Source organism: Marmota marmota, unplaced genomic scaffold (assembly GCF_001458135.2).
Source record: "Marmota marmota marmota unplaced genomic scaffold, marMar, whole genome shotgun sequence".
Taxonomy (NCBI): Eukaryota; Metazoa; Chordata; class Mammalia; order Rodentia; family Sciuridae; genus Marmota; species Marmota marmota.
The window spans coordinates 52,466,005-52,483,892 of record NW_026000037.1 but is presented as its reverse complement, the minus strand read 5'-3'; the positions used below and the strand labels follow the sequence as shown (position 1 = coordinate 52,483,892).

The 17,888-nt window shown below is 34.9% G+C and overlaps 2 protein-coding genes across 10 annotated transcripts in view; one reads left to right on the top strand and one right to left on the bottom strand.

The window, feature by feature from the left end:
* LOC107136895 (sodium channel protein type 1 subunit alpha) overlaps nt 1-17,888 on the top strand; it is a 939,664-nt gene that overhangs the window by 726,508 nt on the left and 195,268 nt on the right. The gene's annotated exons all lie outside the window — the stretch shown is intronic.
* The window catches only part of Scn2a (sodium voltage-gated channel alpha subunit 2), a 151,696-nt gene that overhangs the window by 86,251 nt on the left and 47,557 nt on the right, over nt 1-17,888 (bottom strand). For 2 of the 5 annotated variants that reach the window (XM_048812408.1, XM_048812406.1), the window contains 6 exons: nt 14,567-14,884; nt 13,512-13,630; nt 3,811-3,900; nt 2,842-2,970; nt 2,173-2,264; nt 1,018-1,290 (listed from right to left, as the gene is read on the bottom strand). In XM_048812408.1, the coding sequence (XP_048668365.1) occupies nt 1,018-1,290; nt 2,173-2,264; nt 2,842-2,970; nt 3,811-3,900; nt 13,512-13,630; nt 14,567-14,833 (970 nt within the window). In that variant the 5' untranslated portion in view covers nt 14,834-14,884. Of the gene's footprint in view, nt 1-1,017; nt 1,291-2,172; nt 2,265-2,359; nt 2,452-2,841; nt 2,971-3,810; nt 3,901-13,511; nt 13,631-14,566; nt 14,885-16,531; nt 16,613-17,888 lie in introns of those variants that run through there. The other 3 variants (XM_048812407.1, XM_015478973.2, XM_015478974.2) reach the window with 3 other exon arrangements.

Here is a 17,888-nt window from a genome sequence, read left to right as displayed (position 1 = left end):
TTAATCTGGTTATATCCTGTCACCCCTCCAAAATATTATTGATAGAAATTCATCTGAGGGAAACAACCAGAAATAAAGAAAATATTTATGGGCAAAGCTTGTCATTATTCTATTATTATATATTAATAAATGGGAAATCTCATAATTAATTGATGGTTTTTAGATTTATTCATTTATCCAATAATTTTTTTTTCTCTCAAATATAAATCTTTATAAGAATGTTAACTTTTTAAACAGCACTATAATGTGAGAAGGGATATAATTTCTTATGATCCTACAATACATGTATCCGTGTAGGATATCTCAGAATAAATATCTCTGTGGAGTATGGATAATCAAGAGACCAGTGGAATTTGGCTAGCCTAATATTACATGGAGAGGAAGGGGCAAGGCCTACCAAAGGACAGAGGAGCTGGTCTCAATCATAAGAAATAATGAAGTATATGGCATCTTAAGATTATTCTGATGTCTGGGCTTAAAATAAAATCAAATTATACTGATAAACAACTATAATACAATGATTGACACCAAAGTAATGAAATGAAATATCAATAAGTGAATGACTGAACCAGGTTGCTTAACTTTCAAATTTGTGTACAAGTTCTGGCTTCTTCTTGGTGAGTGGTTTCTCTACTTCCAGATACATCATATGTTCTCAATGTATGTGTTGAGTCAATCAGATAGGTCCAAATTGTTTTCCCCAATGATCTTAATAATATATATTAGCATAATACACTGAATGGTTCAAACTACTCATTTATTAAGATGTCTGAAACTCCTGACCTGTTTTATAGCATAGTATGGAACTGTTTACCACAGTGGTTTAGAAAAAGATAACACATTTTCAAATGCAATTTTCTTATAGAAAAATGATTGGATTTCCCTACTACATGAAGTAAATCGTCTTAAATTAGTCTAAGTCACATTGTTCCCATCAAATGTGAGATAATTCCCACCATACATGGTATTTAATATTTCAAGAACTAAACAACTTAATGGTAAGAGAGTATATCTTACTTTTATCCTCAATATATTCATCCCAGTTAAACATGCTCACTGTCCTATTGAAAGTGGTACCGTTCCCATCCAATGAGTTATTAAAGAAGGAAGTGATATTTATTTCAAAGGAAGAATTATCTGGGGGCCATTGCAAACATTTATTCCTCAGGTTGCCCATGAAGAGCTGCAGGCCTATCAGTGCAAACACGCTGAGGCAGAACACAGTCAAGATCATGACATCTGAGAGCTTCTTCACCGACTGGATCAGGGCTCCCACAATGGTCTTCAGGCCTACAAATAAAGCCAGAGGGAGGAATTTTAATGCACTATTCAATAGCTATTTTACCAATAAAAATATCATGAGCTTGTCCTGGAAAATAAAAATGTCATGCAGAATGCCAACAATATTAGTGTAATGCTTGTGACTGAATAACATTTCATGAAAAGCCTGCTAGCTGGTGAAAATGAATGAAAGCAGAACTTGTATGTTCATTAGAGAACTGTGAATGGAAACGAACCAAATGTGTGTTTCCAAACACTTCTTAGAGCAAAAGAAATGAATTTGTTATTCATGCTTAAACTCAACCTTATGTAAATATTTTGCTTTTTATTTGCAGATGTCTTACTCTCTAACCCATTATTGGTTTGAAAACGTCTATAGGAATAGAATAGTGAGAAATCTTGATGTCACTGAATTATGAGATTGTAAATTTGTGAATCTGAAAACTTGAATGTGGGTTTAAAAAAAAAGGAAGACATCTGAAAACTGAGCCCCATGCAGCACTCATGCTATCCCTTGCTCTTTCATTTATCTGCACTTAAAAATATTGCCAGTTTGGGGCCTACATGGTCAAATTTGCATCAGTTTGAATTCTCATAGTTTAGCTTCTATTGCGGAAAGCTTGATGTTACATAATGCAAACCAGGTAGCCTGATACTGCAAATGCCTCATGCAAAACTTGTTAAACTCAAAGGCTGATTTAGAATAGTTGAAAAGAAAGCAACTAGTAAAAAGCACAGAATCAAATCCATCCAAACCATGATGTACCAATTCTTGCTTTTTACAAAGTTATTTGCCATATGCACCAAGCAACAAGGCTCCTGCCGAAGGAAAGCAGTGATGGTAGCACCAGTGCAGCTAAAGTCAGCCTCAGTGTTTAACCTAGCTCTCACCTGGAATGACTGAAATAGTTTTCAATGCTCGGAGAACTCTGAATGTTCTCAACGCTGAGACATTGCCCAGGTCCACAAACTCTGTCACATATCTGCAATAGGGAGTTCACACACAAACACAATGACAGAACACAAGAAACAGTTGGAGATATAAGGAGCCTACCACCTTATACCAGTTTCTTCTTACCTGGGATTACAGAAATAGTTTTCAAAGCTCTCAAGACTCTGAAAGTTCGAAGAGCTGAAACATTGCCTAGGTTTACAAATTCTGTTACATACCTGTAGAATTAAATCAGAGTTATTCAGAATTTCGGGAAATCTAAGTCTACCTTGATCTTCAATCAAGACCATTTTCAACTTCGATGATTGTTGCCATCAAATTTCCCAATTAAGAGAGAAATGGCATTGTCATTGATCCTAATCTCTATTATTTGGGAGATGTAACATCATTATTTTACAGTGCTCAGTGAAACCAAAGCCACAGAATTTATTATGATGGTTCCTAATTTCTCCAAACTGAATAATTTGATTGGAAGAAAAATATTCTAAAATCACAAGGTAACTAAGGACAATTTCAATTTTCTAGGGGATGCCACTAAGCAGAAATAAAATGTAAACTCCCACCAGTGATTTACTCTTCCAGGAAAGAAAATATATGAAGATACTTACGCAAAAGTAATGACTGTGAAATCCAACCAATTCCATGGATCCCGGAGAAATGTAAAATCTTCTAAACAAAAGCCCCTCGCGAGTATTTTAATAAGTGACTCAAAAGTATAAATTCCTGTAAAGGTGTACCTGAGAGAAAATAGTCAAACTTACATTAAATGTCTTTTGATCTTATGCAATTTATATGAATATACTTTAAAAAAAAATTTAGGTGATGGGGATTGGATTTGGGGCTTCATGCATGCTAAGCATATTCTCTACAAGATTTGAGCTACATCCCACACTCAATGTGTACATATCTTAAAGCTGGCTTAACTAACAAATAAAACAGAGGCTTCCACATTGGTTTCCCTCTGATATGGAGCTTTGTTAGGGCTTAAGACAAAAAGTAGCATTAAATTCTGAAAGACATTCTTATTGACTATAAATAAATGAATATCATTCTTTTTATATTAATTAATATTAAGAATCAAAAAAATATCATATTATATGATGATGTTACCTGAAATATACTGACTTTCAATCTGATATAAGCAAATATATATTATTCCCAAAATAAATGGAACATATGTGTTTCATAGAATAAGCACCATTAGGGACCACAAAATATATATTACTAAAACATAAAACTGTGAAGCATGAGAAAAGAAATATATAAGCTAAACATAATTTTTATTAGTAGATACTAGTAATATTTGGTAATGTTTAACAGAATATAAGACTCACAAGGAAGATAAATGGCTACAAATATTAACAGTCAACCCAGTGCAGTAGTTTGAGTAACTGTAAAAGCCTCTGTAATCTTTGTCCTAGAGAGAATTGATGATTGAAATGAACTTGAGTTTGTGTCTGATTTAGAGTAGTTGGCATGATTTGTTAAAGAAACTGAAAAGGTCAAAAGATATTAAAGCCACAACATGAAACAAAGAGTTGTCAACATTGAAAGATATTTTAAAAATTTCTACTTACTCCACATTCTTTGTCCAGTCTGGAGGGTTACTCATGGTCATAAACACACAGTTGGTAAGAATTGTGCACATAATGAGCACATTGAAAAAAGTAGAAAATTGTCAAGGAAGATAAAGACTAATAGAAACATCTCAGTTTCATGCATTATCATGTCCTCACCACATGAAGGATAAAGTTTCCATGCTTATTTTTTATACTCATTTTTTTATCATTTTTTTTACATTTCTGTAATTCAACAATCCATTTGTAGAGCACTTTAGCCCAAACCATCAACTTACTTGGGACTATACTATATGCGTTTAGATATTAAAAAGATTAAATGTTAAGAAATGAGTTCATTGGTGACTAATTCATCAATATAAGTTTTCATAGAAACAGACTCAACTAAATAATAGAACTGCAAGTTTAGCATGTAAGTAAACCTTGGAAAAAATTCAACAAAAGTATTCAAGTAATGAATTAAATGTGTTATAACTTCATTATAAGGGTCATACTGAAAAAAATGTGTTATAATAAGGTCCTTGCTGAATGCTAATATACTGAAATTGCTCACAATATTCCAAATTGTGTGTGAAAGTGGTTGGTATTAGTATGCATTACTTGAATTTGTAACTAAGGCGAAATTACTTATGAAGTTCCCTGAGTCTTAACTGACATATGATATTGTTGAAAGTAAGAAAAAAGAATAACCACTTCACAAGATTGTTAGAAGAATCAAATTAGTAAAAATATGTCAAATTTCCTACAACTTCATGCACCTGATACATAGTAGATGCTCAACAATTTACTTTCCTCCTTTCCTGGATAATAGAGAATACTGCTTATAATATATGATTTGTTTCATTTTATCCCACTTTGCCTATGTTGTTATAGCCAATACTCTTCACTTTTCTTTACATTGATAAAACAGCAAAAAAAAAAGTAAGAAAATATTCAGTAGTCCGATAAGTGAAAAGACTTTTATATAAAGCACAATAAAGATTCATTTTCAATTATATAATTAACCTATATTAGTATGAATTTTGACACAATTATAAAAATCTCAGGGAAGGACTAAATACTATTCACATCCCTCCTCACTCTGTTTTTTTTTGGGGGGGGGGAGGGGCTCTGAGGATCAAGATCAAACCCAGGGTTTTGTACATGTAAGGCAAGCACTCTACCAACTGAGCTATATCCCCAGCCCATCACCCTATTCTTATCGTAAATCATCATGTTGCTTAAACATCACAAAATATCAACAACATACACTTGCGACACAATAGGACAGTTAGTAGGCAGTGCTGTATTAATATAGAAAGAAAGTTTCTTTGCAACTTTCTTCAAACTAATAATTGATCTTTGTTTTTAGTAACAATGTAATAAGGCCTTGCTTAATTCTCAGCTTGTTCAAAGGCATCCACATGAAAATGGTTATAACTGATTGATGTGCATCAGCCACGTGAGGGCACTACAATCTAGAGAACACAGAAAACACCATTTCAAAGAAGAAACACAGTTTTCCTTTATTGCTAAAAATGAACAAAAGATAAGATAAAATTAAAGATGCTTTACTATTAGTAGGTAAAACCAGAGGTTCCTCTGTGCCTGCTGGCTTGACTGGCCCTGCCAGGAAACATATAATCCTCCTTGGCAGATGGTCACCATACTAAATGCATAGTCACTAGCTTTGGGGGTCCTCAGCAGCCATGTATTCTACTACTGGGCCCTACCTCTTACTGCCTACAGAGATAATTTTGAGCATTCTACACTTTTCTTCAATCAGCAACCCTCTTCTTGCTTTCCTCTGCATTGCAAGCTCATGGTCTCATTTCTTACTTTACAGAGATAAAAGATGGCATAGAACTCCATTTCCCATCCCCAAACTGATAAATCTCTGTACACTGGGTATCCTCTGCTCCTTCCGGGTACAGTGGGGAAGTTTTCTATCCCCCCATCCATACCCTGAACACCTTCCACCTTTCCAGACTATGTCAGCAACCTCTTACTTCTTCCTTCTGTTACCTTTAGTGGCTGCCACTTTATTGGCCTCTTCCTATCAACACAAATTTGCTTATGTCCCTCCTATCCTGGAGGAGAGGGAGATAATCCCTATAATCCATAACCCTCTTCAACTGCTTACATGCCAGCCACTCTTCTCCTTTTCACAGGAGAAGAGTGGCTGGCTGTTGATCTTTCTTTTCCATATATATCTATCACATACTCAGCCTGCCAGCTTTTTTTTTCTAAAGATGAAAAACATCTCCATGTTTTGTCACTAAAAAACAAAGGATAATTTTGAGTTTTTATTGGACATGGTTTCCAGTGACATTCAATAAGGATCATCCCTCCCATTTTCATTAAGTTCTCTTCCCTTTGCTTTCAAGTTTCTACGTTTCTTCATGCTTCAGGAGAAACACGAAAGTTGCATTTCCCTTTCTGAAAAAAAATACAGAATATCTAAGCCATCTTTCCTATTCTGCCATCCCCAACATAGTAGAGCTCTTCAGCAAACATAGCTTCAGGTACCATCCACATGCCTACCAATATGAAAGACTTCTTTCCAGGTGACACTTCATTTGTCTCAGTTGTCTACATGACAATTGCACTTTTACCCAAGGTCTAAAATGGAACTAAAAATATTTTCATCTTATCCCTTTGCTCTGACTAAATACCTCTAAATACCTTGGGTACTATGGATGTTACAAAATGTCTCATGATCTAGCCAGGCACCTAGGAGCAGTCTTGGATCTCTCTCTCTCCTTAAGACTATACATCCAACACAATATTGTCAATTCTGCCTGCTGTCTCCCTAGTTAGTTCACTATTGTCCATCCCCACATCACTGCATGTTCCAAGTGTCCATCAAGACTAAAATCAAGTCTAATAGTCCATCTACTTTATAGTAGTTTCCTCTACAATGAATCTATATTTGGCTCCTTTTAATCTATTCTGCACATTATCCCCAAATGACCTTTGGAAATGTAATCTGTATCATTTTCGTTGTTCTACACTATTCTTAGAATGAGGATCGAGTGTCCTAACACATAATCAAGATTCTAAGAGTTCTGTTCCCTGTAGACTTCCTTTTCAACTTCTTTTCTCTTAATTGTATTTTCTTAATCCCAATTATTTTGCAATTTGTGTATAAATGTTATGAGTTTTTTTGTTTGTTTGTTTGTTTTTGTTTGGCCCTTTGCATACTAAGGTCTTGCTATTTCCACTCCCTGGAAATGGTCTCTGCTTCACTCTGGCCAATCCATGTTTTTGCTTTAGCACTGAGATAAAAAGACACTTTCAGTAGAAAGATGTTCACAATAATGCCTCTTTTGTTTATATCTACTAGTTACATATCCCTATAGTACCTTAAAATATACCCCTCATGACAAATCTCACATATTTTGTACTTAAAGGTATCTGAATTTTATAAAAAGGTAGGACATAGAAATAAACATAAGGTGGACATTCTCATGAGATTTATATTACATATGGACTCAACTATAGCTTTGTTTCTTATAAATACTATTCACAAGAGTAGAATTTAATTGTATTTAATAAGTTAAAGTATATTTCAATACTAATTACTAATTGAATAATGATTATTTTTAGGAAGTCATAGATAATAAGGTATTATGCTCAATAGCAGTTATTTTTCACATTGCATCATTATAAATGTAAGAGGAAAATAAACACTTTAGTTTAAAAATTCTGACTCACACTCAAAAACAAACTTGCATGTCATGAGCCATCCATGGGCTGTGTGTGTGAGCTATGCACATTTGAGCGTGATATGAGGGGACTGGTCTGGCATTGCATGCTGATTGGGAGGTGTGACTTAAGTATGCCTTTCCTCTTGCTCTGCCTGTGATCCCACACAACACCTGAGGTGGGTGTGACTTGCCAAGATGTCCATCCATCTGCTAACTACAAGACATTACAAAGCAAGACTCCACCTTTCGAAACCCTATCCCTTGCCTTATTTGGGTGGAATATTCTATCGAATGTCTTTTCCCTTATAAATAGAGGGGTTGTGGGTGCGCTTGCTCTCTTGCTCATTTTCCAGCACTGTCCAGTGTGGAGTTGACCCTTAAGGTCGCAGAGCTGTCCTGCTCTTATTCTTAGAAACTCATGTTCGTGTTTTATGTAGTCTCTTCTCTGTTTTCTTAGTTATTGCTGCAGCCAGCTCCTTTAAACCTAGCTTATCTCAGTTAGCCCATCAGGCTACGGGACTTGAGTATCTTCCTTCCTCTTAAAATAAGAGAGGAGAGAGCTAGAATCAAGTATGTACACCTTGGGTATCATAAGTATATCCAAATAGAAAGTTTCTAAATTCATTAACTTTATTAATAATTGTTAATTTATTATTACTTATTTCACCAGTCACATACTTTCTCCTGAATTTTGATGGGTGACTAAAAAAGTATAGTTTTAGTTAGACACACAGTTATTCAAATGCAAAAATATAGGTATGAATTTAGTAGTGGTGATACCATGTTAATATAGAAACTACACCCAAAAGGCAGATTTCAAAGGGCTACAATGGGTAGAAAAATGCATAATCCTATATTATTTTCCAAATCTAAAGCCAAGCCATAAGCTGGAGTGCATTTTTCAAAAGAGCAATGTATCTTGGAATAATACTTTCTTAAGAGCTTGTCTTTATAAAATAAAGCAGGCAGATTAACCTTATAAAAACATCAGAAAAAAAAGTCTTTTTTTTCTACTGATTTCTGTATACTAGGTATTAGTAAAAGCATGTTACCCTACTGATGAATACTAACTTTCCAGTTGAAAATGTGAAATTTTTTCTGTGTGCATATAATGAGGAAGACCTTTGTGTTTATGCTGAAAGTGGTTGTGAGCTTTGATGTGGACCTCTGGCAGGCCTGCCCTCTGTCTGTGAGGAAGCATGAACTCTGTTGGTCACAGACAGCCCTTAGCAGCCAGGAGGGCTTCAGCAAGCTGCTTAGTTTTGGGAGGCTCAGTTTTCATAAGTAAATATGAATAACAGCACTAATACTCTTCTTATGGGATATGGTTATTGTCTGCTAAGATAATAACTATTTTTATTACCACTAATCATTTGTTTATTGGACATAAAATATAGAATATTTCTGTTATTCTTAAGGAAGGGCAGAGTGCTGCTCTGTACAAGAACTGTTTTTTCTTTGTTGTTGTTGTTGTTTGTTTGTTTGTGGTGCTAAAGATTGAACCCAGGGCTTTGTGCATGAGAGACAAGCACTCTACCAACTGAGCTACATCCCCAGCTCATCTGTATAAGAACTTTGTAATGATAAATATTATCCATAGAAATCTTTAACTTATATATAAAAAAGACGTAGAGAGTAGATCTATGTGAGAGTTTTTCTGAACTAAAAATGGAGAATTAAGCAGAGTTAGGATAGGTGTTTTTCTAGATATCTATACCTATTTATGAACCAGGAAAAATATTGAATAGATCTCACATATATACAGTTAACTCTTGAGTTGTTTAATTTTAATATTAGCAAATGCCTCTTTGCTGGTAGAAAACTAGGAGAACCTTTGAATATTGAAAACAAAAAGAAGGAAAAATCATTAAGTTGTAACATTTCCTTTCCTATAGACCTGTATAGTTATTTGTTTGGATATTTATCAGTTGAAATATTTTTTTATAAGTATCATCTAAGTTTAGTAAGTTGGAGCCACTGAAAAGAACCTTTGAAATGTGCAGATATAGACTTTGCAATGTCCCTGATATATTATGTTTAACAGATTAAAAATTAGTTTTCTTCTGATGAATAAAGAATGCAAAGGGCTGAGAGTCAGAGGATTGGGTCTGAAGTTTTATCCCTGCTACTGATGGATAATGTAGACTTAGGGAGGAACTAAACATGCCTGGGCCTCATCTCTCATCTGAAGAATGAGAGAGTTGAGGATGCTCACAGAGCGTTTTGGTCATGTAAAGCTCCCACTTTTGGTGCTATAAGAGCTTTTCATTTGCAAGGATAAGGTGGAGCTGAGCAGTAATTTGTATAGAATTCTGTGTGGAATTCCTTAAGCAATATGAAAGATTTCTTGCTAATCTTTATAAAAGTTACTTCTAGAATTATTACTACTACTAACAGTGGTGGTCATAGTTACCCTTTGTCAAGTATCCACTAAGTGCTGAGTGCTAGTCATGGATCCTAGGTTGAGGTATTTGTCATACATTTTATTATTATTGATTTATAAACTATGATCATCATTTATAGATGAAAAACTGAGATTAAAAAGAGTAATGCTTGCCAGGTGTGGTGGCACATGACTGTAATCCAGCAGCTTGGGAGCCTGAGGCAGGAGGATCACAAATTCAAAGCTAGTCTCAGCTACTTAATGAGGTCCTATCTCAAAATAAAATAAAAAGAGCTGCAAATGTGGCTCAGTGGTTAAGTGCCCTGGGTTCAATTACTGGTACAAAAAAAAAAAAAAAGAAGAAGAAGAAAGAAAGCAAACAGTAATGCTCAACATCATAGAACTGATAAGCAAATCTCAGAAGGATCTGAATGTAGGTTTTCAATGATTTTCATTTTTCTAACATTTGATTTCATTTTTCTAACATTTGGTGAATGATAGGCAATTTCATGTTAATCGTGTGATTTGAAGTGTCTCAGATCTTTTGTGACCTAGTCTAGTGCAGTGACTTTAAAGAACTATCCATAAACTGACATCTTCCAAAGTTTTAACTCCAGCTTAACAATTTCCTGAGCTCCAGATTTGCATACACATCTAACTCTTCAACTCTTCCACTAAATGTCTAGCAAGTGTCTCAAACATAAGATGTTCAAAACCAAGTTCTTGATTTTACCCACCAAATTACTCCAACTCCAAAGCTGTCCCAAGCTCACTCAACAGTAAATCAATTTTTCCTTCTTAACCAGACTAAACACTTAGTGTAACCCTTAAATAGTCTTACTCCATTATTCTCCACATTCAGTTGCTTAGCAAATCCTGTCAGCCTTTCTTGCAAAATAAATCTAAAATTTCTGACATTTTGCCACTGTTATTGTCTCCACCAAAGTCCACCACAGATTCCTGCAGCCATTTATAAGCATTTTTAAAATACAGCAAAAAAAAAAAAAAATGCTGTACTTGAAGTCGGAAAACCACGGTTTGAATCTAGGGTTTGCATTGTGAGGTATAGATAACAATGTAATTGTGAAAATCAGTCAAAAATTTCAATGTTATATATATCTGAGTTCACTAGCTAACTGATGAATTTGTCTGTCTAAGACTGTTAGCCCACCTGCCTTTTCTTTTTTCTGTACTCCAAGGTGAGACATTTGAAATATAATAGTTTCATTCAGGCAATTAGAGATTTGAGAAAGTCTAAATGTCTACCTTGGAAAAACTGTGGTTATATACCACAGAGTCTCTAGGAGAATAAACATCACAGCCTAACCCATCTAACAGATTTACCTGGTTGCTTCCACAATTCAACTTGCATCTCTACAGACCTCTTACCAACTTTACCATGAAAGATTGAGTGCTTCCTTATGGAAAACATTCAAATTAAAATTGTACCTAGCATTTTAGAGCGCTCCTGGCAGAAACTTTGTCCTCAGTGCCCAGCTTGTTCCATCAGAACTTTTAAAGCTGACTGTGCCCTCTACCATGAGGCCCTGTGTTCCAGAGGGTCTTAAGTTAGGATTCATAATATCCTAGGAATATTTTCTTTTGAGTTTTTATGAGATTTTCAAAGAAATACATGATATCTCTACAAGCATCTTTCAAAAAAATCTCTATTTTTCATTTGTATGGGATTTATTAATTCCATTTCATCATTGGTAGAGGACAAAAGGAATTTTTCTGATCCATTCAAGTATTCTGCTTTTTTTCCCCACATATTTTTGTGTTCTCTAACCTCTAATTTATTAGTCGTTTATTTATTGAATACATATTCTCCCAGTGCCTACCATATGAACAGGGCTGTGGGCTGAATCTGAGTTTTCCATATAGTTTTGCATATTCATTTTAAGTACATAATAATAATTAAAATATAACTATTCAAAGTATAATGACTAATTTATGGATAGATTTCTTCATTGCACTTGAGATATAATAAGAGATCATCATTTATAATTCAGGAGACCCAAAAATAAATCCTAACTTTATCTTTCATTTCTAATGATAACTCAAAGACACTGTTTTCTAACTGGATTCTCTTATTTATAAAACAGAGATAAAGAAACATTATTGCTTAAGGTAACACACCATAAATTTTCAATCTAAAATACCAAATGAAAATGTGTTGATGCTTCCACAAAACCTGGAGAGAGGGTTGCATTAGAGCAAAAAGCAGGTTTTCTTTATGTCCTGCTTTTAAATCTATTGTTTGCCTCGTGCTCAGGCAAGACTGGGGGTATGTTTTATATCCTCTCCATCCAGTACTGTGAAAGTATTCTGTATGTGACTTATCCCATGTTGTAAATTTCCTACCTATCTGACTCAAAATATTTTCTGTGCCTGATAATGGTAGTGGGCTTTTATGCTGCAGCCTTATAACTAGCCTCTGAGTTGACAAGGTCATGGGATTCCCAAGCCATGACTCTTTCTGAAGAAGAAAGAATACCAACAATTGCCCTATCTGAGGAAAAGAGTTTCCCCTGCCTCACCTCTGGTTCCGATATAAACCACTCCTCATCCCAGGGCTTCTGTGTGCTTCCTGTCAATGGCACTGCCTGGCATAGCCCCAGTCTTCTAAGCTTTTGCTCCATAGGCTTTTCCGGGGCTGCTTTCAGCCAGATAATTGCCCTTGGCCTAGAATAAAAAAACTTTTATTCCTAACTACTACATTTGACTTCAAGGAGTAAATGCATTTCTGTCTGTCTTCAGGGTGTTATCAATTCCATTTCTAGGAAGTAAATACTTCAATAAAAAAATGAAGAATACAATACATACATATGTATGTGTGTATATATATTAGTTGTATTCTTTATATATATATACATACATATGTACATATATAAAGAATGGAAAATACAACTAATATATGCATATTAGTTATAGTGTATATATATGTATATATTAGTTGTATATATAAGTTGTATATATAAGTTATATATATATATATCTGTCTCTTATACACATCNTATATATATATAAGAGAGAGAGAGGAAACTAATGGGTATAAGAGAGAGAGAGGAAACTAATGGGAATACTTCTGGGAAAATAACTTGGACAAGTATTGGTAAGGCTAGTGTGCATATAGAGAAAATTGTAAACCCTTATTAACTTAAAGTTTTCAAATTCCAAAATAAAAAACAAAAAGCAGTTGAATTCAGATCAAAAGACGCAAAATTGTATAGTTCAGTTTATGTATCTAGATTTTCCAAATGTTTAAGCAGTGAAGAAAATTAATGCATGAAAGTTATTATATAACACTGTAAAATGTGAAGACAAAAAGGAGAACCTGGTAATATGTTTAAAAAAAAAAACACCTGAAGTCTTGATGTAGCAAGCAATTCAGAAGAGAGTGAAGGAGAAATAAAGGGAGTAGTGAGTGGGAGGAGAAATGCCCAGGTTGAGAAACAGGGCTTTACTTACCTCTGAATCCGTTTTGCAACATGCTGGATGTCAAGTAAGAGGAAAGAAAAAGAAAGAGCATCTAGCATCTAGCCAACCACATATAGTTAGAAAATTCATAGCTCAATAATTTGGAAAAGAAAAAATACCATAATAAGCAACCATTATTAAAAGGATATGAATGTACCAAAATCTTAATTGCTAGTTTTCTAATGGGGTTGAAGGGAGTTAAAATGTACAGGGCTGGGGTGGCACTGAATCGAGAGATTGCTTTCCCTTTATTCAATACTATAAATGTCTGCAAAAGAAGACACACACATACACACAGAAAAAAATTTAGAATATATATTAAGGATATTTTAAAGGAAAGGTGAGACCATATGTGAAAACATTGTCCAATAACATAATGTACTAGTACATTAATTGCCAACATGTGGCAAGATGATAGAGTTTTTTTTTTTTCTGAGCACTATAAACTCTCCTAATTTAATAAGTGGCATGATAATTTAAAGATTGTGCAGAAAATTTGTTGTCAGTGCCATAGGAATTCTTGGCATCTTTATTAAGTTTTAACATCAGTATTTTAAAACTGCATGTAAAATTCACAGGAAACAGAAAAAAGGGTTCAATTACTTTGGTTTAGATAATTTTCTTATGAGAACTTCAAGGTTTTTCCAGGCCATGTTCTTGGCTAAAACTTTCTGGCACTTATATATCACCTGTGATTATTTCTTCTGTGGAGAAGCATAGAAAGGAGAATGTCTATGGTGTGAAATCATAATTAAATTTGCGGAAGACCAAAGTGCCTTGTGTAGAGCTGAAGATCATAAAAGGGAATTTTGATACTGTTCTTGGAAATATTAAAAAAATGTATTTCAAATATACTCCTACTTGCCACTTTTCACATCAACCTGATATCACATTGCCAGAGAACCAGGGTTGATTTGCACTCAATTTTACATATAATTAGCATTCATGAAGGTGAATTGGCATTTGCTCTTCCTCAATTCCCCCAATGCCTCTTCAGTTCTCTGCCTGTCCCCAGAATGCAGGTTCACATGAATGTTTCCCAAAGATTTCTGGGATCCTTGGTCCACTATTGGATCAGGCCCACCCAGCAACTTACAAATACTTTAGACAGACAGGAGGAGGTCAAACAATCTTTGCCATAATCCATGGGACCAGCCCAGAAACAGGCAATAGGGCAATAAAGGCAACTGGACTAGGAACTCACTTTCTTATTGATATAGTAGGGGTCCAAGTCCTCCAGAGGCACTGACACCATCTCTGGAGGAATGTCTCCATAAATAAATGGAAGGGATTTTCCTGCTTCCAAGTCACTATTTGGCTTTGGTCCATTTTCATCATCCTCATCCTTGCGCTCCTGTTTGGGTCTCTTAGCTTTCTCTTCTGCAATTCGTTGTTCAATGGCAGCAAGGGATTCCCTGGTAAAGAAGCGGAAGCTGTCAGGTCCTGGCGGTACCAGCACTGACTGTGCCATCTTTTCATCCTGCTCCTTTAATCACTGTTTAGCTCCTTGCATGAGAAAGTGCTACAGAAACAGGGAGGGAAAAAAAGCAATGACCATTAGGATAAAAGGTTATTGTGGCAGTTTATATGACACTGAGCACTGATATCAAGTATGCAAACCAAAAGCCGTAGTACTTTACAAAGGGAGCTGTGTTTAGCATTCAGGGAACCTCATGCATGCGTTCATTTGCTTACACAGAGATCTGTCATGCACATTCAGTAGGTGTCTATGAAGTCATCTAACCTTCCATTCCCGAAATGTTTTAAGTGATTACACTACTTGGGGGGAAAACCCCAAAATTCAGAGCTTGGAAATGGAGGATACTGGTTTGTGCTTGCTTTTTCACTTGTGTGAATATTTTTGGCAGCCATCTTTTTCAACATTTTTTTTTTTTTTTTTTGAAAATATGTCAGGAACAAAATAAGAGAGGAAAAACCACAGAATTGTAGAAATGGAGCTGTGTGAGGATCCTGAATGTCCCTCTTAATTTTTTCCACTTTTATTTTGGCCCACTTTTGCACCTTTAAGAGTTCATTCAAAATCATTACATCAGGTTAAAAAAAAAAAATCTAAAAATCTTGAAACGCCAAGCTGTGGAAACACAGTTAGATACTGCCTGAAAGCAAGGGAATGGGGATGCCCGATTGTGTTTGGAACTGCTAGCAAGCTGCACAGGAAGGGACCCAGTTCCTGCCAAACCTGGCAGGAAGTCACACACCTCAGAGGTCTGTAGCTTGGCCCCCTGGCTTAGCAACCTGCTGCTAGCTAGTGTGATTCTTTTTTAAATTAACAAATTAACAGTACCTTAGGAAATACGGTAAAGGTAACCCATTTTTTTTTTCCAAATAGATCCCATTTTACAAAAATCTAGCATAGTGGTCTGACTATCCATTTCAGAATTTGGAATTGAAAAAAATAACAAGTTGAAAATATCTTTTAATCAAACTCCTGTTATATGATCTTTGTGATAACATAAATGGAGTTTTACTGGGATTCAAACCATCTTTTACTAGACTAAAATAGACTACTCAGCAGAACACAGCAATCATTCCAAATGAAATTTCTTTGACCAAAGACAAGAGTTTCTAGGCTATTTAAATAATACAACCAAAGCCTTGGCTTGTAAATGCCAACTGTACAAAATATCACTTAACCTATTTTTCTCCTTTTAAAAAATATAAAACCATTTTAACCATAACACTATAGAAATGAAAGTCTCCACTGAAACACATGAGATGCATTTTCTAAGAGTAAAATATATTAATTCAATTCATTTCTCCAGTATATGCCAGAGAAAAGAGGGACTTCTGATCATAAGCTACTATATAGTTTTCATATATTTTTTTTTTGAAGTTGACCAGAACCTTTTAGCCATCAACTATCAGACTGCCCTCCCAGTATCACAGTACTTCCAAAACATCCCTCATTTTCCTCACTTATCACCGGAGACCCTCATGCCTACCAATAGGTATAGGCAATAAGCTGGTCCTTGCACACTCAAGGGAGGAAACTCTCATGCCTGGATGCTCTAATAGAAAAAACATGCTAAAACATGCTGCCAAAAGCTTCAAAATGAAAGTGGTCTCCCTGCAGATTTCCCCAAGGATTCTCCTGTAAAGGTAGAAAAGCATTGTAGAGAATAAGCATAATAAGAATTTAAAACATTACCCCTGAAGACTCTTTTACACTCAGAGTTTGGGACTGATAAGCTGGAACCAAGAAGACTGCAGCTAAAATTCCATCATGCTTAAAAAAAGAAAAAAAAAAAAAGAAAAAAAAAGATTTTTTTTTTTTTTTTTCAAATTCTCCTTCAAAGACCACACCTAACTTCCTGTGAAAGGATTCTGGTAACTGAAGTAAAAACAGGCATTTCCTGTTCAGGGACTACAAAGTGACATTAGTGTAACTACCACTAGAGGGCTGGGAACTATGAAGGGGGAAAACCTCCAGTGTACACACGGATGAAGCTTTCAGCAATGTTCAGCGACGGAGCCTGAAGCTTCCAGCAAAGAAGCTCTAAACATTAAAACTTTGCAAATTACAGTGATTCATTTTAAAAATATTTTTAAAGCAAGTATCCTAAAATCATATAAAAATAAATAAATAAAAATAAAGATATTGTGTCCATCTACAACTAGAAAAAAAATTTAAAAATTGGTAGTGCTTCTGTTCATGTTTTTTATTTGCAAAGGCAGGAAGTCGTTCAATTAATATAAATAATTCAAGTTAAAGGTAAAAAGAAAGCATTCATCATTCAGATTCCTGGATGATGAATGCTTTGGCTATTATTATTATTATTATTATTGTTTTTCCCCATAATGAAGATTGTCAGGATGAGTTCTTGTGCTGCCCAATGAGGATTATCTGTGTACTTGAAGTGACTGTCCCAGACCACTTTGGAAGAAATGAAAAAAGAAGGAATTTCAAATACAAGTGGAAAGTAAAGTTTGTGTGGGGGGAAAAAAGTGAAAATAAAGTAAATAGTACAAGATTAAAAATAAAAACCCGTATAAAACAGCAATTAGGCCTGGGGTTGTAGCTCAGTGGTAGAGCCCTTGCCTCTCATGTGTGAGTCCCTGGCTTCGATCCTCAGCACCACATAAAAATAAATAAATAAAAATAAAGATATTGTGTCCATCTACAACTAGAAAAAATTTTTTTAAAAAAACCAGCCGTTATATTAAGGACATATTACATATAGTCAGATTTAACATTAACCTCAGTCCCAGAGTATCTGAAATCCAATAAAATCCTTTGCTAATTCAATAGAAAGACATCTTTTGTGTCATACAAATTAATTTTCCTTAGAAAGGAAAATTAAGTTAATGGTACATAATTCTTACTTTATCTCTGATTTAGGTCATTGTAAAGCAACCAGAAAGAAAAAAAAAAAAAAGAACTCACAGAGGAAAAGTGAAATCCCAAGTGCTAGTGCTAGTCTTTCAATCAATAACAGTTAAGATTTGAGGATTTACTAAGTGCCAGCTTCAGGGCTAAGATGTGAGCATGTGCTGTACCATTTCTT